The sequence below is a fragment of the Cyclopterus lumpus genome, chromosome 5 (genome assembly GCF_009769545.1).
Source record: "Cyclopterus lumpus isolate fCycLum1 chromosome 5, fCycLum1.pri, whole genome shotgun sequence".
NCBI lineage: Eukaryota > Metazoa > Chordata > Actinopteri > Perciformes > Cyclopteridae > Cyclopterus > Cyclopterus lumpus.
The window spans coordinates 12,346,798-12,370,815 of record NC_046970.1 but is presented as its reverse complement, the minus strand read 5'-3'; the positions used below and the strand labels follow the sequence as shown (position 1 = coordinate 12,370,815).

Genomic DNA, 24,018 nt, shown 5'->3' with positions numbered 1-24,018 from the left:
TCTAAAACTGCTTAGGAGTTTGCAGGTTTGAGGGATTAGTGCCAGGGTTTCTGTTTTGTTGTGAGGTTGTGCAAAATGTGTGTGTGCCTTTGTGCACCGTTGTTTGTGTGTTTGACTCTGCCTCCTTTTTTAAGTGCTTGGTGCTGCTGTTTTTATGGAGCCATCTTTGGACAGTAGCCTGGTTTTCACAGCCTTTCCTTTAAAGGCGCTTCCAATGGCAGGAAGGACTCCTCCTCCTGCCAGGGCAGGAAGGCAGGAGAGGACAGAGGGGGGAAGACGGTTATTAGTGATGGTTGAGCTGAGGGGGGAGGGCAGGCGAGAGGACAGGACGCTGGTATTGAACTTAGAACAGCTGATGAAAGGGATTGTCACTCAGATCTCCCCCATCTCCTCCCTGCTGTCGTGGTAATTACTCGCTCAACATATTTGAGGTTGTGGCTCTCCCCCGCTGTTTATCAGCTCATGAATTACAAACGAGTACAGTCATTTTAAGCATGACATGCATTTTTATAATGAAAAGTATAGACCATGTTACATAATCAGAATTTAATTTACAAGTTGCATTAACTTTGCCCACAAAGGCTTTTTATGTGTTATGCCTATTTAATGATGAATGGTGCTCTTCCTCCATCCTCACAATGTTTCTGTGAGTGTTGCCACACTCAAAGTTACACTGAAAACCTTCAAACACAACCCAACTGACCTGTGGCCCCATGCAGCAGCCCACACACACACATATTCACATGTGCACGCACATTCCACAGTATGGTGCTGGACATTTTGTGAGTAGAGAGGTTGTGTAAAAATGGAATATGCCATCCAAATTAATCTTTTAAGAACTCAAAATTGCTATTTGGCTTTCTTTTGAATTTTACTGTTACATTTATTTTGCTTGATTGGCATGAAAAAAACAATGTTAGCCAAAGCATCAAAATACAAAAGCATGAATAACATGAATATGAATATAAACACAACATTACAATTGTTATATAAAAATGATATATGTAAAGAATATTCTCATTACATTTCAACAAACACATCTGTCTATGTGTGTGTGTGTGTGTGTGTGTGTGTGTGTGTGTGTGTGTGTGTGTGTGTGTGTGTGTGTGTGTGTGTGTGTGTGTGTGTGTGTGTGTGTGTGTGTGTGTGTGTGTGTGTGTGTGTGTGTGTATGCATGCATGGATGCGATATATACCTGTCTCTTAGACCCCATCCCAACAGGTTGCTTAAAGACGTGTTGCCTTTAATTGGCACCTCTCTGTTGGATATTGTTAATGTGTCTTTGCTAACAGGCCATGTGCCACATTCCTTCATAGTAGCTGTAATTAAACCTCTCCTGAAGAAACCCACTCTTAATCCAGAGGTGTTGGCTAACTACAGACCGATCTCTAACCTTCCCATCCTCTCTAGGATCCTTGAGAAAGTAGTCGCAAATGAGTTGTGTGACTTTCTACATCATAATAGTTTATTTGAGGAGTTTCAGTCAGGATTTAGGAAACACCACAGCACAGAGACAGCATTGGTGAAAATTACAATTGTCCTCCTAATTGCATCAGATAAAGGACTCATCTCTGTACTTGATTTGTTAGATCTTAGTGCTGCGTTCAACATCATTGATCATGACGTCCTATTTATCAGATCGATCTCAATTTGTATTTGTAAACGATGAATCCTCAATGACCACCAACATTAATCACATAGTTCCACAAGGTTCTGTGCTTGGACCAATTTTATTTACCTTATATATGCTTCCTTTGGGCAATATTATCAGGAAACACTCCATAAACCTTCATTGTTATGCAGATGATACTCAATTATATCTATCGATCAAACCAGAAGAGACCAACCAGCTCGCTAAACTTCAAGCATGTCTTAAAGACATAAAAACATGGATGACCTGCAACTTCCTGATGTTAAACTCAGACAAAACTTATTAAGTTATTTTACTCGGCCCTGAACACCTCAGAAATCAATTATCTGGTGATGTGGTTTCTGTAGATGGCATTGCCTTGGCATCCAACACCACTGTAAAGAATCTCGGCGTTATCTTTGGTCGGGACTTGTCCTTTAACTCCCATGTGAAGCAAATCTCGAGGACTGCATTTTTTCATCTACGTAACATTTAAAAATTTAGGCACATCTTGTCTCAAAAAGATGCAGAAAATCTGGTTCACGCGTTTGTTACTTCTAGACTAGATTACTGTAACTCCTTATTTTTAGGCTGCTCTAATAAGTCTCTTAAGTCCCTCCAGTTAATCCAGAATGCTGCAGCTTGTGTACTAGCAAAAACTAAGAAAAGAGATCACATTACTCCTGTATTAGCTGCTCTGCACTGGCTCCCTGTAAAATCAAGAATCACATTTAAAAAATATTCTCCTCACCTACAAAGCCTTGATTGGTGATGCACCATCATATCTTAAGGAGCTTGTAGTACCATATTGCCCCACTAGAGAACTGCGCTCACTAAATGCGGGCTCTTCAAAATTAGGATGGGAGCCAGAGCCTTCAGTTATCAAGCTCCTCTTTTATGGAACCAGATTCCACTTTCAGTCCGAGAGGCAGACACAGTCACCTCATTTAAGAGTAGACTTAAGACTTTCCTCTTTAATAGTGCTTATAGTTAGGGCTGAATCAGGTTTGCCCTGGTCCAGCCCCTTGATATGCTGCTATAGGCTTATAGGCTGCTGGGGGATGTTTTAGGATACACTGAGCACCTATTTCCTCTTCTCTCTTTGCTTATGGATGAATTTCCATCTCTCCATTGCACCTTACTTCCTCCGCGAAGTCTTTGTGACTTCACGTCTCATAGGGTCCATTGGACCTTGTGGTGTCTGCGTTGGCCCTGCTGATCGCCCCGCCCCCCTTTCTCTGTACCGCCCTTCTGTTTCATGGATTGTGGAGGTCCATTGATACATTGTCATATTCATTGAATGTGTTTATGTAACTCTGTAATGCTGTTCATTCTGTACACATGACATCTATTGCATCTGTCCATCCGGGGAGAGGGATCCTCCTCTGTTGCTCTCCTGAAGGTTTCTTCATAGGCCATAACTGCACCAAAGACTGCCAACATTGCTGGTATCTGTGTACACAATGAAGGTAGTAGGTGGAATCTGGGTGTCCACAAATTGATGGGGAATTAAGCAAGATGCTGTTTCTAGGTCTTAAAAGCAGCTTGAGAGGCTGACATCCAGATGAATTTGGACCCTTTATTTTTCAATTCATTCAGAGGCTCTGCTATTTATCAGAAGTTGGGAACAAAGAGACGGTGATTATTGGGAGTTTTTCCTGATCCGATGTGAGGTCCTGGGACAGGGATGTCGTATGTGTACAGATTGTAAGGCAAATTTATAATTTGTGATATTGGGCTATACAAAATAAACTGAATTGAATATATATATATATATATATATATATATATATATATATATATATCAGCTACAGTCCTTAGCATTAGCCTCCACTCGTCTCCAGTGCGAGACTCTGTGAAGCCCCCAGGCCAAAGGCTAGTTCAATGAGATGTACGATGTTGGCAGGTTGAGCCAGGCTGCAGGCCTTACAAGCCATATGTCACACTGTGTTGACTACACAGCCACTCCAAGAGGAATGAAAACACCTTCAATATCAGTGTAAAACAAACCACATGCTCACAGTGTGTTTGTGTACTGCAAAATTTAAACAACTGCAGCTCGGTGGCACGTGGTGTCAATCACTGTGTTTACTTTCTCATGCGCTCGTTAATACAGAACGACAGATCAGTTCTGTCTTATGTTCTGATGGCACAAGTATTGTTTAATTTCCTGTTAGCATAAAATGGTTAACTAAGTTGATTTCTAGTATACTAACTGCATAAACAGTATACAAATGTACAGCTCCACCTGTAAACAATTAGTATGTAGTATGAACTTGGGACATAGTAGTGGGTCCATGTTGGCAGATATTATATTAATCGTGGTCAGAAATTATTTCCCCAATTCAAGTTTAGAAAACTACTCAGGAATGAAATTGTCATTCTTGTGCTGAATCTCAAGCATCGGAGCTGATAAGGAAAGTGTCTGCTTTCAGACATGCTTCTGTTGTCTCAACAGAGATATGTTGATCTGACAACAAACACTGGAGGAAAGTGGGAAACACCCAGAAACACGAGTAGGTCAAGTAGACTTATGTTAAGGAAAATGTTCTAGTTTTTTTTACAGATCTTTATCTAATCCTACATCTTCGTCCAATGACTAATAGCTTATATTTCCCGTAGAAGATTTATCCAGCTTGCTGATGAGGCTGACTCACACGAGTCATCATGTCTGCTCTGCGTCCAATAGAGGTGTGCTGATTGGTGTTGTGACACGCTATGGGGTGAGTTGTAGGTTAAGAAGAGAAAGATTTTTCTTCAAGCCAAGGCTCTCAGGCTGAGCTCAGTTCAGGGTGATGACAGCTGCTTGACAGTTTTGGTATCCTCTCCTTTGTCCATGCCAGGTAAAGTCCCCCCCTCCCTCCTCTCCCTCTCTCGCCGTTTACAGCCCAGTGTCTCTCACCCTGTCTCCCTACGTCATGTTTCTCAGAGTCACGTACCTCCTCACCCGCTCTCCCCGCCCTCAGACAGTGTCAGTCATTACCTCTCTCCTGGCGCCAGATGCAGCTTCTCCGTTTCAATGGGAGCTATTTTTCCCCTCGTTCTCTCAGGGCCACTTTTACATTGTCAGTGTTACTATATAAACAGAAAACAATGATCAAGTTACAGTGCCACTCATTCAGCTCCACCTCCCACACCTGGGCTCTAATGCCCCCAAACGGGAATACATACTAGAATAACCTTCTGCCTAATGACCAGCGCTTTGTTAACTCATAAACTTGTGTGAAACATTGACTTTCTCCTGGATACACTAAATAATTTCAACTCGCTCATGGTTGGAAAGCACTGCATGTTATTTTATGGAAAAGGATATGAACATTACCATCAGGGCTGCGACTAACAATTATTTTCTATATCACTAGCTTTCTCAATTCATCAAAATCAGAATTAATTTGTGGATATAAAATGTCAGAAAGTAGTGAAACATTTTGAAGCCCAAGGTGTTAGTATCGTCAATTTCTTTTATTTTTACAAAATATATTTAATTATCAATAGTCAAAGAAAAGCAGCAAATCCTCACAATAGAGAAACGGGGAACAAGGGGCTCAGTGCATTCTCAAAGCCATGGATCATATAGCAGATAAAACCAAGAGCAAATCCTAGAAAATAGGTTTATTTCTCAAAAACATGTTTGAGTAAAGAATGTTGATTTATTGTTTGATTAATAGCTCCAGAACAACAGCTCTAAGTACTGTTCAGCGGATTCAGCCATTATTAATTGAATGTTTCATGCGTGTCATATTTTAACACATTTTTTAACTTTAAAGCAAGCTGCTGGTCATTTAGTTAGTAATGGCCTTCTACAGTCAAGGTCAAAGTTAAATGGTCAGGATTTTATTTAACCTTTCAGTCACTGGGAAGTTTCTGTCCTCGGACTCACCTCCTTCTTGCCCTTTCTTCCTCTTTTCATTTTCCTCTCTCTGTTTTTATTAGATTATTTCTTTGTGCTTTTGCCTCTGTTTTTTGAAACCTTACCACTCTTGTTAATGACAGGCTGTGGGTTCAGGTTGGGGTTTCTGCGATGGGGTGGGGGCCACATTTGGTTCAGTCCTGTGCTATCCATTGAAGGTGACAGGAGGTGCTGTGACTTTGGGGTTTTTGACCCCCAGATTCTTTATTTTTATAAGGAAGGGATCCAAGGATGGAGCTGTTGATGTGAATAGCTTCCCAAGGTGACTGGATCCCAATAAAGAGGCCGTCAGCCTGACTGGGGGCCTCCTTCCCATCCCAGACACAACCTTTATAGGGCCGCTTATGAGCCTGGGCAACTATTAAACCCTGTCCAGCCAGCACTGAGGAATTTAGGGCCAGGAAACAAGGGAGTGGGGGTGGGAATGGACAGAGGGAGGTGAAGTTGGGGTGACTGAAGGTGAAAGTTAAAAGGCATGTTCGGAGGAATCTGGTTATTCTGTAGTTATCACTTTCAAATTACTACAAGGCGTGTTTCATTATTTTTATGTTTTAAATGTAAGAAACAGCTTTAATCAGCTGGGCGTACTTTTCCCTGCGTCTGATTTACATTGTGTGTTTTGAACGTTTTGATTAGCAGCAGTTAATTGACGTGTGCCTGTGGCCACCAAATGGTGTTATACAGTTTGACATTTTCTTTAGCGAAACAACAAAAAGGAACAGAGTGAGACAGCCAACTCTCATAAACATCCCGCCTCTGTTTGTTCACATGGGGCTTGAGGTATATAGGCAGGTCTGGTTCAACAGCCTTTCACATAAAAATGTGAGCTTGTATATGTGCGTGTGAGCACACAAACACACACAGACACAGATGCAAAAATGTAGATGTCAGTCAAAAAGTCAAGAGAGGTATGCTGCTCCCCCCACTCACTAGTAAATGGAGAAGCCAATCAAATCTCAGCTGCCAATCAGCATTTTATCAGCACGGCCATCTGGCCATCAGCTAATTGTGTCTCTTTTAAGTCCCTGTCAATCAGAAGCCCCCTCCTTTTCTCTTAAAAATGTCTGCCTTTGAGGAATGGCTTGCATGGGGTTGGGGGTGGTTTGTTGACTATTCTCTCTTAATCAGTTGGTGTATTAGCTTTCATCATAGTTTCAAAGACTTTAAGAACTTATGTATACAAGATATGATAAAAGATACATTTTTCCTCTCTCTCTCTGCAGCGGTGGAGACCCAGAGCACCAGCTCAGAGGAGATGGTCCCCAGCTCTCCTTCTCCTCCTCCTCCACCCCGGATCTACAAGCCGTGCTTTGTGTGCCAGGACAAGTCATCTGGTTATCACTATGGAGTGAGCTCCTGTGAGGGCTGCAAGGTAAAAGAAGCCAGAGACACACGAAGAGTTTACAGGACATGTATGAAGTGAACAGCTGATGTCCACTGAAAGGTCTGATGGTCACTTAGAGCCTAACAGATGTAAGTGCTGCAAGTTTGCTTTAGTTATACTCTGCCCTCTAGTGTAACTTGACTAATATTGCACATTATTGATGTAACAGAGCTAAACATTGTGCCTAACTGACCACCAACTGCATCTGTATTAAATTAAGCTGTTGTTAAAGTGGAGAATTAGAGCTTAAAATTAAATGAAAAAAACTATACCTTTGGAGAACATACAATAGAAGCAGTGAAAGAAGACAGTTATATGTGAGACTGCAGTCAGCAGTGGTGGAAGAAGTACTCGGGTCTTTTAAGTAAAACTAGCAATACATTAATGTCAAAATAAAAAACAAAACAATAGAATGTACTTTAAGTGTCAATAGTAAAAGTACTCATTATACAGAACGGTCCATAATCCTATATATACAATTATTGGGTTATAATAATTGATGCATTAATGTGTGCATCATGTTAATGTTGAAGCTGGTAAAGCTGATTTACATTCTTGTGGATTTGCTTAATCCATAAAAATGCATCTTAATGTATTTGTTTATATTTTGTCTGAATATTTTGAATTTGCTAAATAACTAGTAATTAATGTAGGCCTACTACTCAATACATATAGTGGAGTGAAAAGAACAATATTGGCTTCCAGTTGTAGTGGAGTAGAAGTATAAAGTAGCATAACATGGAAATATTCAAGTAAAATACCTTAAACCTCAAGTACTGCACTTAGCCTACGTACAGTACTTGAGTAAATATACTAAGTTTTGTTCCGCCACTGGCAGTCAGACAATCTTGTGTTAGTTGGACACTCTTATTGCATTTTATTGTGAAAGCATTATGACATTTTAAAATAATCAACTAAAAGTCTAAAGCCATGTGCTCTGTGAGACTGAGTTTAGACACATGAGCTACATGCTAACAGCATGCTAACATGCTCACAATGACAATACTAGCATGCTGATATAATACAAATCATGTGTTAGTTTAGCAGGTTAGCCTTCTAACATTCGCTAATTAGCTCACAACCCTCAGTAAAGCTGAGGATGATCGGAATGTTTTTAACATCCGCCCACTATTTATTGAGATATTTCAGTCTGGACCAAAGCATTGTGTCCTAGCATGGCTAAAAAGAGAGATGAGATCTTATTGATAGCATTGTTTTCTGTCATGAAGCAGTGTGAAAAACATTTTCTCTTATTGGTTTCAGGGTTTCTTTCGGCGCAGTATCCAAAAGAACATGGTTTATACATGCCACAGAGACAAGAACTGCCAGATCAACAAAGTGACTCGCAACCGCTGCCAATACTGTCGGCTGCAGAAGTGCTTTGAAGTTGGCATGTCCAAAGAAGGTGAGAAGAAAATATGGGGCTAAATAACTTTCTTATGAAAATCTATATTTACTATCAAGTAAAGGTGAAGTGGGGAGAACGTTTTTTTTAAGTGTGTCACCTTGCACTTGTGTTTCCCTGTAGCGGTGCGTAACGACAGGAACAAAAAGAAGAAGGATGTAAAGGAGGAGGTGGTTCTGCCAGAGAACTATGAGTTGAGTGGAGAACTAGAGGAGCTGGTTAACAAAGTCAGCAAAGCTCACCAAGAGACCTTTCCATCTCTGTGCCAGTTAGGAAAATACACCACAGTGAGTTATTTTTTTAAATGCATAATCACATCCACCCCTAAACACTTACTCCACTCAAGCATTAGCTCACTGCTTTGCCAGAAGGACAAACACTGTATGGACTCTGCACAGCCACAGAGACAAAAGTGTCCCTTTTTTTTCTCTCTCAGAATTCAAGTGCTGACCACAGAGTACAGCTGGACTTGGGCCTGTGGGATAAGTTCAGTGAGCTGTCCACTAAGTGCATTATAAAGATTGTGGAGTTTGCCAAGCGGCTACCAGGCTTCACTACGCTCACCATCGCTGACCAGATCACCCTCCTCAAATCTGCATGCCTGGACATCCTGGTACCAACCACATGCTCCTACTCCTCCTTTTTAACCAACTGCCCTTCCACCCCTCCCACCTCCCTAATGCTTTCTCATTTTTCACGCTGCTTAAAACTTGTTGATGATTCTGAACAGCTGCCATGATTTTTTTGGGGGACTGAATTCCCTTCTCCTTTTACTAACTGCCCATTTTCTTTGCCTTTTGTCTTTGTCTGGTGATTTTCTTCCCGTTCCTAGATGCTGAGGATATGCACTCGCTACACCCCAGAACAGGACACGATGACCTTCTCAGATGGCCTGACGCTCAACAGGACCCAGATGCATAACGCTGGCTTTGGCCCACTGACAGAACTGGTGTTTGCCTTTGCTGGCCAGCTGCTGCCTTTAGAGATGGATGACACAGAAACGGGCCTACTCAGTGCCATCTGCCTCATCTGCGGAGGTAAGGTTGGGCCTTCGAGCCTGCAGCCTTACCTTACAGCCTGACTTTTTTTTTACTTTGTCTCATTGGTTTGCAATTTCCTTGCTATCATTTTGTCAGATTGTTTACCATTTCTTTACCTCTTTAAATGTGTTCCTTTCTCTCATTGTGTTAGACCGTATGGATCTGGAGGAGCCACAGAAAGTAGACAAGCTTCAGGAGCCGCTGCTAGAGGCTCTGAAGATCTATACCCGCCGCAGACGCCCAAACAAGCCTCACATGTTTCCCCGCATGCTGATGAAAGTCACAGACCTCCGAGGAATCAGCACCAAAGGTCAGCTGAGGTTTTACATACCAATACCATGGATCAGTAGGGCTTGGAAACAAACCTACAACATGTATCCACAGTACTGAGGATCATAAACTGTTGAGTCCTGAAAAATGGCATTGAATGTGTGGTCAAATTTGTATTTTTGTTTACGCTTTCTGTGATTCCTCCATTTCTAGACAAAGTGCTGGTACGTCTATACTTGTGTCACAACAATATAAACTTTTTTTTTTTGTATTCAAGTATAGTATTGACTCTACTGTCAAACATTTCAAACAATGCCCAGCCTTATTATGGGGATGACTAGTTTAAAATAATAAAGCATGTGAAGAATTTCATTCTAAAATAAAACATAGAATGTTTTTTAAAAAGAGTCGATTGGTGAGAAAATTAAATGAATTGATATCATGGTATCTTAAGTCATGCACGCAAAATAGTTCTGTCAGAGAGAATATACCATAATCTGCCTATAAGAGCTAAGTTAGAGAAACCATGTTTCATATTGTGTGAGAGGTATTCTCCACTCCTTTTTACACACTACGTATTACATAAATATATATATATATATATATATGTGTGTGCCTGTAGGTGCAGAAAGAGCCATCACACTGAAGACGGAGATCCCAGGCCCCATGCCTCCACTGATCAGGGAGATGCTGGAGAACCCAGAGGCCTTCGAGGACAGCAGTGACTCAGGGGACAGCGCCGCAGCCGCTCCCCCTGCTATTCAAGCCATCAAACAAGAGGAGAAGGCCACAGATGAGTCAGCCGTTGAGGAGGAAGAGGAGGAAGAAGAGGACGACTACTGGGATGAGGAGAAAGAGCGAGGGGCTGACAGTGATGGGGAGCTGTCGGGGGAGGCAGCAGCGGGTGTGCAAAAGAAAGGTGTAACTGGTACAACGCAGTGAGAGAGACAAGATGATGCTGCTTCCTCCTTCAGATCACTGAGTCCTCCAAGAAACCTCATAGAATTAGGCTCTTATACAACTACGGTGTTGCATACAGCACATACAAATACTGTAAATGTTGACTGAAAGGAAAATATGTTATATTCAGTATAGGAAGCAAGGAATGGGAGAAGCAAAAGCACTAAATGTAAGTGGGTTGAGCAGAGCACCATGAAAAATCACTGTGCCAAAACGAGACTCTAAAAGATATTTCAAAAGTGTTTTGTTCTACCCAAAGAGGAATGAGATGTGGTGGACCGAAGAAAATGCACTCCTCAGCTATCTATAAGGGCTATGCTTTATATACAATTGATGGTAAAAATACATTGCAACAACAGAACTCTATGTGGTGTCCATTTGCCGCAAATGTCTTGAGAATTATTATTACAGAGATTTGCAACTTATTTTTTTATTGTATGGTTTTTCTAAGCATGTAAACATTTCTGTTCTGTCTTTTTGCCTGTTTGTGGGAATCTTTTCTTTTTTTTTTTTTTACTTAGTCCTGCTCACATTTGACTGGACATATAGTGAGGTTTTTTTTTTTTTCAAGCTTGTCTTTAATGTTAGGCATTTCTGCGTTGTTGGACACAGTGAAAAGCAAAGATGACGAAGAGAGCAATAGCAAAGAGAGAGCAGGTCATGAGCAGGACTCAAACTCACAATACGACAAGCATGTGGTATGAAGCCCTTATGGGTATACACAGAATAAGAAGAATACTGTAATTTCATCTCTGGTGCTTGTGATGCAAATAAGAAACTAATCAATAATGCAAAACAAATGCAGCAGCATATCTCCACCAAAACATATTTTGTTGTAATACTTCGACTAATGAATCTGCAGGGTAGATTAAATGTCATCACACAATCTCAGGTTGATTCCATCAGGGTCACATCTCATCTGACAGTATTTTTTCCGAAATGCTCTGACACAGCGCCAACATCTTCAACAAGAAGTAGGATTATTAAAAAAATGAAGTTGTTGGCCATGATGCACATGCCCTTTTTGAAGTCAGAATATTTTCATTTTGTAAAAGTGAGCTATGAATCATCCAAATTTACTTCACAGAAAACCTCAGGTTTGTGTGCGTTTGCGTGTGTGTGTGTGTGTTTGCGTGCCTGCGTGTGTATATGAGCATTTATTAACACACATAGTGATGTAGAGATGTCTGCTATTACTGCCATAATCCACACTAAGCATTTACGCACAAGTCCAATAATTAGTATGCTAAAACTGCACATAAAATGGGTTTTACAGCTAAAAACGTTTCAAAGTTCACTCCCCCAAAGGCGTCTGTTGGACAGTTGGATATTGATGCCAATGCAAACTGACATGATCAATTAAATGAGGTCGCAACCGTCAACATAATTACCAACAAAACAAAAGCTTTACATTGGGTGACCTGTCTGCCGAAGCACAGGGCGATAATTTCAAATAATATGTGTTCATGTGTGATGCGTCTAAAGAGTGATGCAATACATGGATTTTGTAAAATAAATACTTGTGATTTCTTTTTTTATTGAGACTATACCATTTTTTTTGCAAGATGTATAACATTGACATTATCTGTCATGAAAGACAATGTGAGCCTGACTAAACTCTTTGATAGTTGTAAGGTAAAGATTCTCCATCAGCATGTTGTCCTTCATGGCATTGCAGTTCAGCTGCAATGTACTTTTGATGTAGTTTGTTGATATTAGGGATACAAAGATACAGCTAATGTATGATATGAAGAAAAGACTGCATGTTTCTGATAATCATATATGGAGACGTTTACTCCCTGAATGAAGCAGAGAAAGAGAAGATGTAGAGAAAGTAAGCAGAAAACAAATCCTTCGTGACCATAGTGGCAACAAACCATCAGCTTTGAAGCAGTGACCATGTATACAAGTCAGACAGGTCTTTGGTACCAGATGTAAAGCCAGCAAGTACACAGAAGTGGATTTAAAGTATTATTAATCAACCATGATGATGTTTTTAGACTGTTAAATTGTAATTTGTGATATTATAGGATGAAAACATCACAGTCAAATGACTGAGCTAAAAAATACAAGTTATCTGCAGTGTCACACACACATACATTTACAGAGACACACGTCAATATTTTGCACATCATCAGCCAATCCTACATAATTGTTTCAGTATTTAAATGTCACATAACGACGACATTTCATATTATAATGTTATCCTGTTTTATCTTTGTTTTCTATTTCTTAAACTTGTTTCTTGAATTTGAGCTGGTGCAATAGATAAGCCAAGGAAGAGGTCTCAAGGGGCTTAGCTCTGTATGTCAGCATGTGAGTAAAATAATAAGAAAGACCAAAGATATTACATTACATTTGGACAAAAACAAATAAAACCACATTACCAAATAAAATATCTATTAAGGTAATTGATGTGAGATATATTTACTTATAATTGTGTGATGATCTCAAATGACTTTTGAAGCTGGAACCATCTTATCTCTGTCACATTTTGTTGTTGAGGTTTTTTTTTAACTGATGTCTTTTTATATAAACAATCTTTACATTGTGCAAATAACTGATGTTCAGGGATTCAGACACCTTGTGATTTTTATTTCAATTGGACTTATACCAAAATAGCGCTGACTCTCTCTCTCTCTCTCTCTCTCTCTCTCTCACACACACACACACACACACTGAAAAACAAATACTGGGCTGATCTGTTTGTGTTTTTACATTTCGAATTTTGCTTATTTGTTATTTGTTGTTGTATTTCTTGTATTTTGATAAAGGCGCCTTTTGTTCTCAGATCTTAGAGCGTCCTGTTGTTTGTCTTTCACTTTACAAGGAAAGTCTTGGAGATGTCCAAATACAGCCATCAACATGTATTTATCATCAGATTTTATTAAAGAGCCTTGTGTTTCCATCAGAAGCACAGATCAATAAATACAATTATCATAAATTAACATTCATGCTCAACAAGGTGCAGCAGTACATTTCACACTTTCCCACACCCAACAGGGGTTCAGGATTCACTCTCATATGCAGAAGTTATGGGGCTGATATGGCACCAAAACAAGACGTAGGCTGTTAAATCCAAGCTTTTCTCAAAACAACTATAACATATCTACATTTAAATCAGCTAAAAATATGTATTAGTATTATTTATTATTAAAAATAGTCTAAAATAAACTGAAATAGATTTTTAGACAATTGGTATCTGCATATGAACATCTGCTTCTTAGGCATACTAATACACAACATTTTCAGACACTTAAGACTCTGCACTATAAATATGACCTTAGTGAAGGCAATTTTCTACATGAAAAGCTAAAAAAAAGTAATAGAATAGCATGAAAGGTTTCCTTATGAGCCGCATGAACTTGCATTGCAGTGGTAAACCAGCAAGTTGCCGTCCATCTTTCTTTCTTTTTTACCACATGGGGGAGTCGGCCAGCTCACTGCAGAGAGAAAGAGGATTGAAAGTTTTACAGAAGGCGCTGAGGATAAACAATGTTTTTTTTAAAGACAACACACTCTTGCTGATCTACTGCTTGAGTAACATGAACATTGCTGCTATTTTTGTTACGTTGTTATTACCATATTATTTTCACCTTTATTTTTACCCTCTAGTGCTCCCCATGACTCTTCCCAGAAGAAAAGAAAGTGCTCAGTAAGTGGAACCGCAGCTTTTCTAAAACAGCAACTAGTGTGCCAGGGAGGAGACTGTGAATGAAGTCATCCCATAATATTTTAGGAGAGGTGATTCCAGTCATGGAGGAGGGAAACAGGGTGTGTACTGTGTGACTGGTAGAAAGCCAGAATTGTCACCTCAGGACGGGGTTGACGGGTTGTGGTAGCATCAGCAGCTTCCCTCCACCAGCTGGGGGCTCACAGCGCTGTCTCGTCACACCCTGAGTGACGAGACAGAAGCAGAGATGGATGTAAATTGGAGATTTATCTTTTGTGAAATATTATACACACCTAAAATAACAGGGACTACTGTTTGTACTTTTAGTTTTAAAGGTAATGTTTAAGTAATTGTATTAGCGTCTAAATATCACAAGTGCTGTAATTAAACTGCTGTGGATTTGTAATACATGGCATAATAACAAATAGATAATAAAGCCCATGCCATTTGAGTTAAAACATTTACTATTCACTTGTTTCACCTTGTAACAAGACTGTTTGTTACAAGGCAGTAAAAATGGCTAGTCTTTAACCCTGATCTATAGTTGTTGAAAAATCTCAAGCTTGAATGTCAATTCTGTGAGACCTGACAGGGTGGAGCGATTCGCCTGTCAATTAATGAATAGGGGAGGAGTTTAGTTAAGGTGAGGTTATATAAAGGCTGGGTGTGTTCTGGTCTAATCATTTGTCTCAGACCATGCTGTTTATTTGAAATTACATATTGTTTATATAATTTCAGTTATGTTTACATGTTATTTATTCTACTCTAATGTGTGCATCTGACGTCTTAACAGATCCTGATTTATTTATTTATTTCAAAGCTTTTATGTGTCTTAAAAAAGACGGTTGCTAACAATGGCTAAATGATACTACTGTGCGTCATCGCGCCTAACACTTTAAATTTGGCGTGGCTGCATCTGTGGTGTAGTTTGCCTATTGCCTCAGCTTTTTACTTCTGGCGGTTGCATTCACGCATCACAAACCATAAATGAAATGAAATAAAGGTGATCATTTTTAACCAGCTTTAACCCTCAGTGTCTAACAATGGAGCAAAAACTTGCAGGACGAGAGGAAACTGGTCAAATGTTTGCCCACTCGAGTCTGTTAGCTCCGATGCAGGTGTTGAACTTTGTTTGGTTTGTGTGTGAAAAGGATGGCACACCTGTGTGTCAGAGGCTGGTGTGTCTTCTTTGCTTTGGATGCAAATCAGCAGCAAGGAGCTCAGCTTTGTTAAGTCATTGCAGCCGAGTGGACAGGAAAAGAGGCGAACAGATTGATCAGTCAGGAGCTGTTTAAAATCAGTATAGATGCTCTGCTTTGGCACACATTACAGTGCAGTGAAATGGCAGTGATGCATACAAAGACTTCATTACTCACAGATCCATGTGGGAATTTCCCCATTTGAATTAGTTTCTGGCACAATCCCCAACCTCTGCTCTAACTGACGGATGTAGTTCATCAGGTACTGTGGGTGTCCAATTTCAAACCCACAGAGGGAGATTTTAAGAAAACAAATAATAACTTAATGTTGAAGCAAGTTTGTGAGGTTTTGAATTTAAAAAGGTGTAATGGTATTGTCTTATCTTCTGTTGAGTTTAGTTTTTTTGTAATTAAAGATATTATCAACACTATTGTTATAACTCTGCTATATTTTGTCAGTAAACGGTGGACATGTTCAGATCTTTTAATGATATATAATAATAACCTCACAATGTAGGAATACTTTTAAGTATAAAGTCTTAGCAATAAAACATAATTTAAGTAGCAAATTCGCGAATGGCCCATTTGCATACTGAATACACTCATAGCTCCCTTTCAAAGTTTGTAGAAGAACCTATGGTGACTTCAGGTGCATTTGCGGCACCAAATTCATACTGCTGCCTTAACGTTAAAAAGCAAGAAGCTTTTGGTTTGTCTGTTCTCGGCTACTGTCGAAACATGTTGGTGCAACAAGGTGCGCTCCAGGGAAGAGTACCTGCTCTCTATGAAGAGCTCATTCTAACCAAACACAAATAAATAGGCAAAAGTACAATATGTATCTCTAAAATGTAGTGTAGTAGCAGTAAAGTTCAACTACTCTGACATAGTATGCCTGAAAACTGCAAACTTATTTACTGTAGTTGAGGCCACCCTGAGTCAGTGCACCTTTGGTTCCAAATTGCATCGGGTATTTAAAAGAAAAAAGAGAAAAAAGCATAAACAAAACTGATGATTTTTTTAGAGAGGTAAAATTGATACTCTTGAATGAAAGACTTATTAGGCTATATCTTACAAATTAATATAAGATGTCTATGTAGTCTAGTGTGGACCCTTGCCTGTTTGTCCACCTGCAGCTCCTCTCGTTCTTTCTGGGCTGTCCTCACACTGGCCTTCAGATCCTGTAGCTCTTGCTTAGTGTCACTCAGCAGTACCTACAGGGGAAACAGAATTCAACTCAGACTGAACACACTCACACATCTGACCTGGCTCGTCTTCTTTCCTGGTGTTGTTGATCGCATGACAGTGAGGAGAAATGTTTACTCGCTTTTCACGGAAGCTTTTCTATTTGTGCCTGCAAGCAAGTAACAAAAAAACTGTGCCGAACTTTGGCATCGTTCTCTAGTTTCCAAAATGTAATCTGATCAACTGACGATACAGCACATGAACAGTTATATTTAGAGCTGAATGTGTTTGTGTGTTGAATAATAATGACTGCAATGTACTTTGATTTACTTACTCGATTGCAATCTCTCTCTTGCCCAAGCTTTACTTCTAGTTTCTCCCTCTCCATCCTCTCCTCCTGGAGCCACTCTTCCTTCCTCTGTACCTCACAGCTCAGTTCTTGAAATCTATTTGAATCTGTCTGCATTTAAAAAAGCAAATTTCAATAAAACATAGGTTGACATATAGGTGTTTATGTGCTTTGCTGTATCCTCACTTCTGCTGCATGTTTGTAAGCCTCCCTCTCTAGAGCCCAGTTGGCACGATCCTCCCTGAGGACCAGGTTCTCCTCAGACAGCAGCAGGGTTAGCTGGGCCACTTGCAGCCGGGCTTGATGCAACTCAGTGTGGGTATGGCCTTGACGGGTGCCCAGCTCTCTCAGCTCCCTCCGCAGGCCTTCGGCTGCATGCTCACTCGTCTCCAGACGCTCCTGCAGCCCCCGTACCTCCACCAGGGCAGCCTGGTTCTCCACCTGCACAGAGACGAGGGAACAAGAAAGTGAACATTTCTCAAGTTCTACTTGTGAGTTAATGGAATTGAGGTGATCTTGCTTCCACTGCTGCAAAACACCCAACCATTCAAATCTGACCTGGTCCCCAATACATTGTTAATCTTGTGATTCAGCTGTGTTTTAGAAGAAGCACCACCAACCAATTACCTGCAGACACTTTCTTGTTTCCTCATCATGTTTCATTTGACTGGACATTTTCTTCACTCTCTCCTTCAGCCTGTGTGACAAAAAGTTAGTTTTAAGCTCAAGGAAATAAATATACCAATGGCGAATATTTATTGTAGCATATGTCTCAAACACGTGCCTTTCCAGGTCGCTGTTTTCCTCTTTCTTCCTGTCATTCAGGATGTTGATGTCCTCCTCCAGGTCTTTAATTCGATGCTGGCTCTCAGCTTTTTCAGCCATGAGATTACTCAGTTCATATGTCAGATGTTCCTGACTATATTCCCCATGCTTTCAATGTTGTGGAGAGAAAAAAGAAAGTAGTTAGATTATTGTTCCATGTGTGTATTCTTAATTAGTTATCAATGAGATTCAGAACTTTTTGGAGGTAAAAATCCGATGCCTACCCCAAGACATCTGGAGGCATGATCTGCCTGAAACGTGTGTTTTCCCTCCATCTTCTTTAACATCTCACAGTTGAGTCTTAAGTTGTCTCTAAGCTCTGAGAGCTCCTCCTTCATTGCTTCTCTTTCCCGCTCCCACTCCACCATGGCTGTGTTGCTGTTGCTTTTCTCGTTCTCTGTCTCCTCTTTTGCCTCATCCAGAGCCTGCTGTGTATTGGCTTGTTTTTTAAAGCACTCATCCAGCTGACTCTGTTCACAACATGGGGAAAGAAGACAGGGATATTCAAACATTGTAACTAATGGATTTACACTTAAGGGCCTTTTTTTATTACTACTATGAATGGAAGAGTAGCTTATCAGGAATGGCTGAATGCAATATTGAGGGATGTTTTTTTATTTCCACCTGCAACAGCTGAGCCCTGGGGATGACTATGAGCAGCTCCTCCTCTCCATCCTCCTCATCTTGTTCCTCTTTCAGAGTCTCCAGCTCCTCCAGCGGCTTGGGAGCACGGAAAGTGAAGGAGCGACTACGGGCACACACCTCTCCCATGGAATCCACATATATAAACTGATACTGCACAGCACTGGAGCGGGGCAGGTAGGATGCTGTAGCAAATATACAGATGTAATATGCAGTGTATTTTAGTTCATTAAAAAATAACTTTAAAAAAAAGTCTTATTACTGACTTCCAGAAGCTGATGTGGCAGTGTACTCCAGGACTGTATGTGCATTGACAACGCAGTGTACTGACAGACAGGTCCATGATGGCGGGGTGGGTTCTATTGAATTATCACCTGTGTCATATGTTTTTAAATGTTTTGATAGATTCTTACCCTGGAAAAGGACATAGCAGTTGATACTGGTACCCTCAGTGTAGCCGTTAGGAACAACAGCCCATGTATAAGTGTAGTACTGTTTCACCGAGGAACAGCCCATCTGTAACACAATAATGGACACGTTTTAGACCACATCAAAAATATAAATGTGCATCCCCATCCCCATATGACCAAACTCATTTTGCTCAAATATTGTGTTTCAGTGTGGAGGTATGGTCCTGAAGAGGGGGAACCTACCTCAAAAATCCCGATCCAGTCACCGCTGCTCCACCGGTGGTCAGAGGTAAGACTGTAGTGGCACTCTACTCTGGTTTGGGGGAAGTACAGCTGCCCCACATTTCGAAACACCACCGTGGACGGTTTATCCATGGTAATAGGAAGCTGTGCTGTTTAGGAAAAAAACATATGTGGATCCGGTGAAATGTGTTCCAGTTTCAGTCTGGTGGTGAACAGCTGATGAAAGGTGATAGCAGAGTCAGATCAGGAATGCAGCATGGTCATAACACCAGTCGCCTATGGCCGCACAATATGTTAATAAACAACAAGCTCATATACCTACTGGTCACAGAGATCATACCATGTAATCCGTGTGAGGATGAATATATACATTTTAATAAATTACATAAATAATTGAATTAGTTATTGAAACATAAGACTGCCCAATTAATAGCTGCACTTTATAGTCCAATACTTAAACAATGAGTGTTTTCCATGTCTTGTATTTCATTCCTAAAACCCAGCAACCAAATTTGCAAATAACTATAATAATAAAAACTAAATCAAGTCCATCCTTCCTGGTTCTTTGTATTCACAAATATCAGATACATTTTGCCTTTTGTTATTGGTCTTTTACAGTTCTGATTGCTATATGCAAGTATTCATGCCCATGTAATTATTACATTTGGTAGTACTTGGATTTTACGAATTAACAACTTTGTGGTGTTAATGTTTTCTTACCTTATTCTGCTGAGAAATTAATGTGATGTCTTTTCTGCTCGCTCGTGAAGGATATAGCTGTGGATCAATCTGTAGACGGTGATGAGCAATCCTGTCTGGTGTAAGAGTTTCCCAACATCTCTTGAACCATGTGGGCCCCCAAGTAAAATGAGTGATGCTGGGAGATTCATGGGAGATGCAGTTCTTGATTACACAGATCATCACAAGGCAAATGTGGACTTCAACTCCCATTCTAGGATATGGTCAGAGGCTTATAGGATACAGGATCTGCTGCGGGTAGCGATTGCTCATTGCCATTCTCAGTAGTGGCAGTGGAGGGAGTGAGAAAAGGGGGCACTATGCTAAAGGATAAAAAACATGTCTCTTCATAACAACTTATGTGAGCCCACTCTAATTCAATAGAGTGGGCTTCTATTCAACAGTGTTTTGTGTGAAACTAATCAGCTATTTACATATTCCAGCGATTTGGATACAGACTATACCTATAATATTCTGTAGGTGGGACTTTTGTTTTCAAACTGTCTGTAATGACGTAAGAATCTTGGTCTCCCACTTGTGAACACTTGATGGCAGTATAGTTTTAGCACAAAGCCACATTGAACAAGTGAGTTGTGCTGTTGGTGCTTTTGTGGGGATCACATGGTCAAAAGTAAATAAAAAACAGAACCTTGAAGATCATCATAGCACAGTTTGAAAATTAGACATTGACATTAGTGTATTCAAACTGTAAGATAGATGAATGCATGTCTGTTGGGTGCTGGACCCATAGGTTGCTCTGATGCCAAGCAGTGGCCACAATATCCTTGTTAACACAGATCCAACTTAGCTGTTAATAAGCCTTCATCTTTGAAGCACTAGCTGCAGAAAGTTATTTCATATTTCATTATTGTTTAATTGAACTGCAAGAGTGCAGATCCCAGAAATACACAGAATTGGTCAAATGGATAACATCAGTGTGTAAACATAAACAAATAAAACACATTATCAAAATAGATGACAATTCAAAATACTTTTTTTCTTTAATACAAAAGAGTCTTGTAAAAAGGTCCAGCATTAACAATACATATATAATAATATAATAGATGTCTCTGTAATGTCACCAATGTTTTTCTTCCTGAAAACTGCATCTTTATCTATCCTTTTTTGGAAACAGAACCTTATGAAGAAAGGTTATGAACATTGTTTAGTTTGGTATAGGGCTTTCCCCCCAAACTATAGTCTTAAGAAGTTTAATAAACGCAATCACTCCGCAGGAAATCACCAACACACTGAGCTTACACTTTGACTATAAACTTGATAATATACCCAGAGCACCTTATACTACTAAAATTCATTTTTAGGCAGCCTAGTGCCGTACTTGGCATGCACTAACACATTAAGAAAAGACATCTCAAAAAGAACTGACAGGTCTTTAAAGAGGAAGAAAATGTTGCTCAACAAATGTGTTTACAGCAGTAGTGATGGCAGACGTGGAATGACTTAGTCTGTTACGAGCACTTCTTAGAGCTGCCCAGACACAGACTGAGCTGAGAGGAGAAATGCCAGTCTGTACTTTTTTAGCAGTAAATGTGTAATTAAATCACTGTACTGAGTCTTTTACTCAAACTCCTCATATCATGATCCATTGTCAGAGGGAACGCACTCCATGCTGCTATTGATAAGGCACGCATCAGAGAAGGTTGACTAGCTCACATGTTGCTCAGCAACGACAAGACACCAAGTTCTGCCAACTTGACTTTGGCAACTTCCTCCCAGCCCTTATTGGCTAGTGGGTTCCTGGGTGACGGATGCATGATGCCCTCAACCTGCACGTTGACACCTGCGGCTGAAAGAGCTCGCCGCGCCCGCTGCTCTGCTACCCTTCCAACCCCGATCACCATGGAGATGCCCAGTGCCTCCACCGCCTGGCACAGTGCAATGTCACACAGGGCCAGGAGGGCCTCCCGTTCACCTGCAGGCAGCTCAGGGGGGGTTAAATTCTTCCCACTGGCACCGATGAAAATGAGCGGGCATAGATTGTGCACAAAGCAGTGCTTGAAGAACAATCCTGGTTCACCACACAACTTCCTGAAGAAGCCCCAGAAACGTGCTCCACTCACTTCATTCTGAGTGCAGGCAAGTCCTGTGATTCGCCGCTTTGGATGCTCATCATGAGGATGACCGACCTCCCCTGTGATCTTCAGCCAATCAACAACTGATCTTACTTCACCAAAGGGGACCTGTGTCAAGAAACATAAATCATTTCAGATTTTTTAACACATCAGACACATTTGTTGCAGTAAATTACATCGAAGTCCGAAACTTTTGCTATGAGTACCCAGCAAACCGACATATGGTATGGTAAACTGGGAAAATATAGCTGCAACTGGTTATATAAGTAATATTGCATTGCCAAGTCATGAAGTAACATGACACATTAATTGACACAGGATTCAAAACAGGTAATAATGCAGCATCCACCTGCCTTGATTCAGGCCCTTATTGCAGTTGATCGTTGGTGGTGCATATTTCCAACAGAGTTTCAATGCACTACAAACCAACTGACGCACTGGGAAGAATTTAGGGCAGGTGTCCTTTTTTGCTGACTTTGCCTTTATTTTCTCAAAAACTGTACAAATATCATGAATATATACATGGACATTGGTCTTCATGAACAATAATCTAGTGAACGTTTTATATAACCTTTTAAGGGTTTTCTTTTAGAACAGTTAAAATATTGTGAAATTAAGAATATCACAATTTCTTTTGAGCTGACATGTCCGTTAATTTACTCAAAAACTGTACAGTAAAATCACATGGATCTGACATGGATATGTATGGGGTCATCATGAACGATAAACTATTGTAAATGTTAGCTAACCAATGAAGGACATGTTTTTATTACAGATCAAAGATTATTATTTGGTAATAATATAATTGTCGAGCCTTTTTTCAATTAAAAATAGTACAGTGGTACTAGTTCAGATTTGTTTATAATTGTATTTCATATAATGTTGGTTTTGACTTGTTATATCAAATTGGACAAATTATTGCTGAAATATAGGTGTCTCTCCGTACTTTTTGGGCTATCCAAGCCCCCGTACCGTAAAACTCCGCAGTCCAGTTTGTCCGGACATGATTAGAGAACATTAATCTGAATGCTGCGCTCACCCCAGTCTGTGCCATGCCGAAAGGTCCTGGATTCATCCCTAGAAACAGGATCCTTTGACCGCCCTGACAGTACTTCTCCACGTAGCAGCGGTGGGTGTCCCACGCGTACTCCAGCGGGTTGTAAATGTACCGGACAGGCTCGCTGAAGACGAGCCGACGGAGGTGGGCGTTCAGCTCCAGTTCAACCTGCAGAAACCTGGAGGAGGGAGTCGTGTTGACCTCCGGTATCGTTACAGGTTTAAGCCCCTGCTTCTTTGATTCACTCTCTCCATCTCCACAAGCGCGCTCAACCGTGTCATTTGCGGATGTATTGGAATCGGACATTTTGAATCGTACGTGTAATAAGCAAGACCCCAGTTATTATTTGTTTATTCTTCCTCGCCTCGATGTTGTTATTCTTCTTCTCCCTAGTTTTCTTCTTGTGTCGGTTTAATGGCGGATCGCTAACAAACTGTAGTTGCATACTGCCACCTACGGTATCGGAGTTTGTGGAATCATGGCATTATATTTTAATATACCACATGTGCATGTAAGTGGGGATTCAAGTTGTTGCTAAACAAAACTAAGACAATGTTCTTTAGAAGAAAAATAATCATAATTTTTTTAATTGTTTTAAGAATTAGAGAGTGAAACAATTACAATTTGAAGTTGACCCAATAACAGTAATACGAGTAGAAACGGAAAAACTCATTAAGAATCTATCTATCTTTGAGCTACTGGCTTAGTTTAATGACACAAGATAGTTCGAGATGCCAATGTTAACATTAGCAAATGAGTCAGTGATGGATTATCAGTGTATAGATGTGATGCTGAAAATGTATGTTAGCATTGCAGTGGGTTGAAGATGTGAAACCGTTGACAGCTGTAATATATGCTCTTATTCCAGTTTGTCATTAACCAGCTTGAAGCACATAAGTTCAGACAGCAGTCATAGTAAAATAAGTCATAATATAATATTAACTATAAAGTGTTTTCTTAAAATGATCAGTGTAGTACGTAATAAAAATCTAAAGAATAATACTATAG

At 40.3% G+C, this 24,018-nt stretch overlaps 3 protein-coding genes across 5 annotated transcripts in view; 1 reads left to right on the top strand and 2 right to left on the bottom strand.

Moving 5' to 3' along the window:
* LOC117731154 (retinoic acid receptor gamma-A-like) overlaps positions 1-12,136 on the top strand; it is a 34,339-nt gene extending 22,203 nt beyond the window's left edge. For all 3 annotated transcript variants that reach the window (XM_034533319.1, XM_034533317.1, XM_034533318.1), the window contains 7 exons: positions 6,764-6,912; positions 8,188-8,329; positions 8,453-8,616; positions 8,766-8,942; positions 9,162-9,366; positions 9,521-9,679; positions 10,262-12,136. In XM_034533319.1, the coding sequence (XP_034389210.1) occupies positions 6,764-6,912; positions 8,188-8,329; positions 8,453-8,616; positions 8,766-8,942; positions 9,162-9,366; positions 9,521-9,679; positions 10,262-10,581 (1,316 nt within the window). In that variant the 3' untranslated portion in view covers positions 10,582-12,136. The remainder of the gene's footprint in view (positions 1-6,763; positions 6,913-8,187; positions 8,330-8,452; positions 8,617-8,765; positions 8,943-9,161; positions 9,367-9,520; positions 9,680-10,261) is intronic.
* Positions 12,137-13,511: 1,375 nt separating this feature from the next.
* calcoco1b (calcium binding and coiled-coil domain 1b) lies at positions 13,512-19,271 on the bottom strand. Its single transcript, XM_034532803.1, has 11 exons — positions 19,123-19,271; positions 18,883-18,985; positions 18,452-18,654; positions 18,052-18,297; positions 17,787-17,935; positions 17,630-17,699; positions 17,189-17,443; positions 16,988-17,113; positions 15,434-16,682; positions 14,413-14,495; positions 13,512-14,042 (listed from the first exon to the last, which is right to left on the bottom strand). The coding sequence occupies exons 1-9, from the start codon at positions 19,252-19,254 to the stop codon at positions 16,533-16,535; spliced, it is 1,434 nt and encodes a 477-aa protein (XP_034388694.1). The 5' UTR covers positions 19,255-19,271; the 3' UTR covers positions 13,512-14,042; positions 14,413-14,495; positions 15,434-16,532.
* Positions 19,272-20,836: 1,565 nt separating this feature from the next.
* smug1 (single-strand-selective monofunctional uracil-DNA glycosylase 1) lies at positions 20,837-23,689 on the bottom strand. Its single transcript, XM_034532793.1, has 2 exons — positions 22,993-23,689; positions 20,837-22,061 (listed from the first exon to the last, which is right to left on the bottom strand). The coding sequence occupies exons 1-2, from the start codon at positions 23,314-23,316 to the stop codon at positions 21,531-21,533; spliced, it is 855 nt and encodes a 284-aa protein (XP_034388684.1). The 5' UTR covers positions 23,317-23,689; the 3' UTR covers positions 20,837-21,530.
* Between the last annotated feature and the right edge of the window lie 329 nt (positions 23,690-24,018).

Coding starts and splice junctions, on each gene's coding strand:
- calcoco1b (XM_034532803.1), bottom strand. CDS start 19,254: ATGGATAAACCGTCCACGGTGGTGTTTCGAAATGTGGGGCAGCTGTAC. Junction 18,298..18,451: donor CCAGGGCTCAGCTGTTGCAG/GTGGAAATAAAA, acceptor TGTTGTGAACAG/AGTCAGCTGGATGAGTGCTT. Junction 16,683..16,987: donor AAGAGAGAGATTGCAATCGA/GTAAGTAAATCA, acceptor TTTCCCCTGTAG/GTACTGCTGAGTGACACTAA.
- smug1 (XM_034532793.1), bottom strand. CDS start 23,316: ATGTCCGATTCCAATACATCCGCAAATGACACGGTTGAGCGCGCTTGT. Junction 22,062..22,992: donor TCGGCATGGCACAGACTGGG/GTGAGCGCAGCA, acceptor TTCTTGACACAG/GTCCCCTTTGGTGAAGTAAG.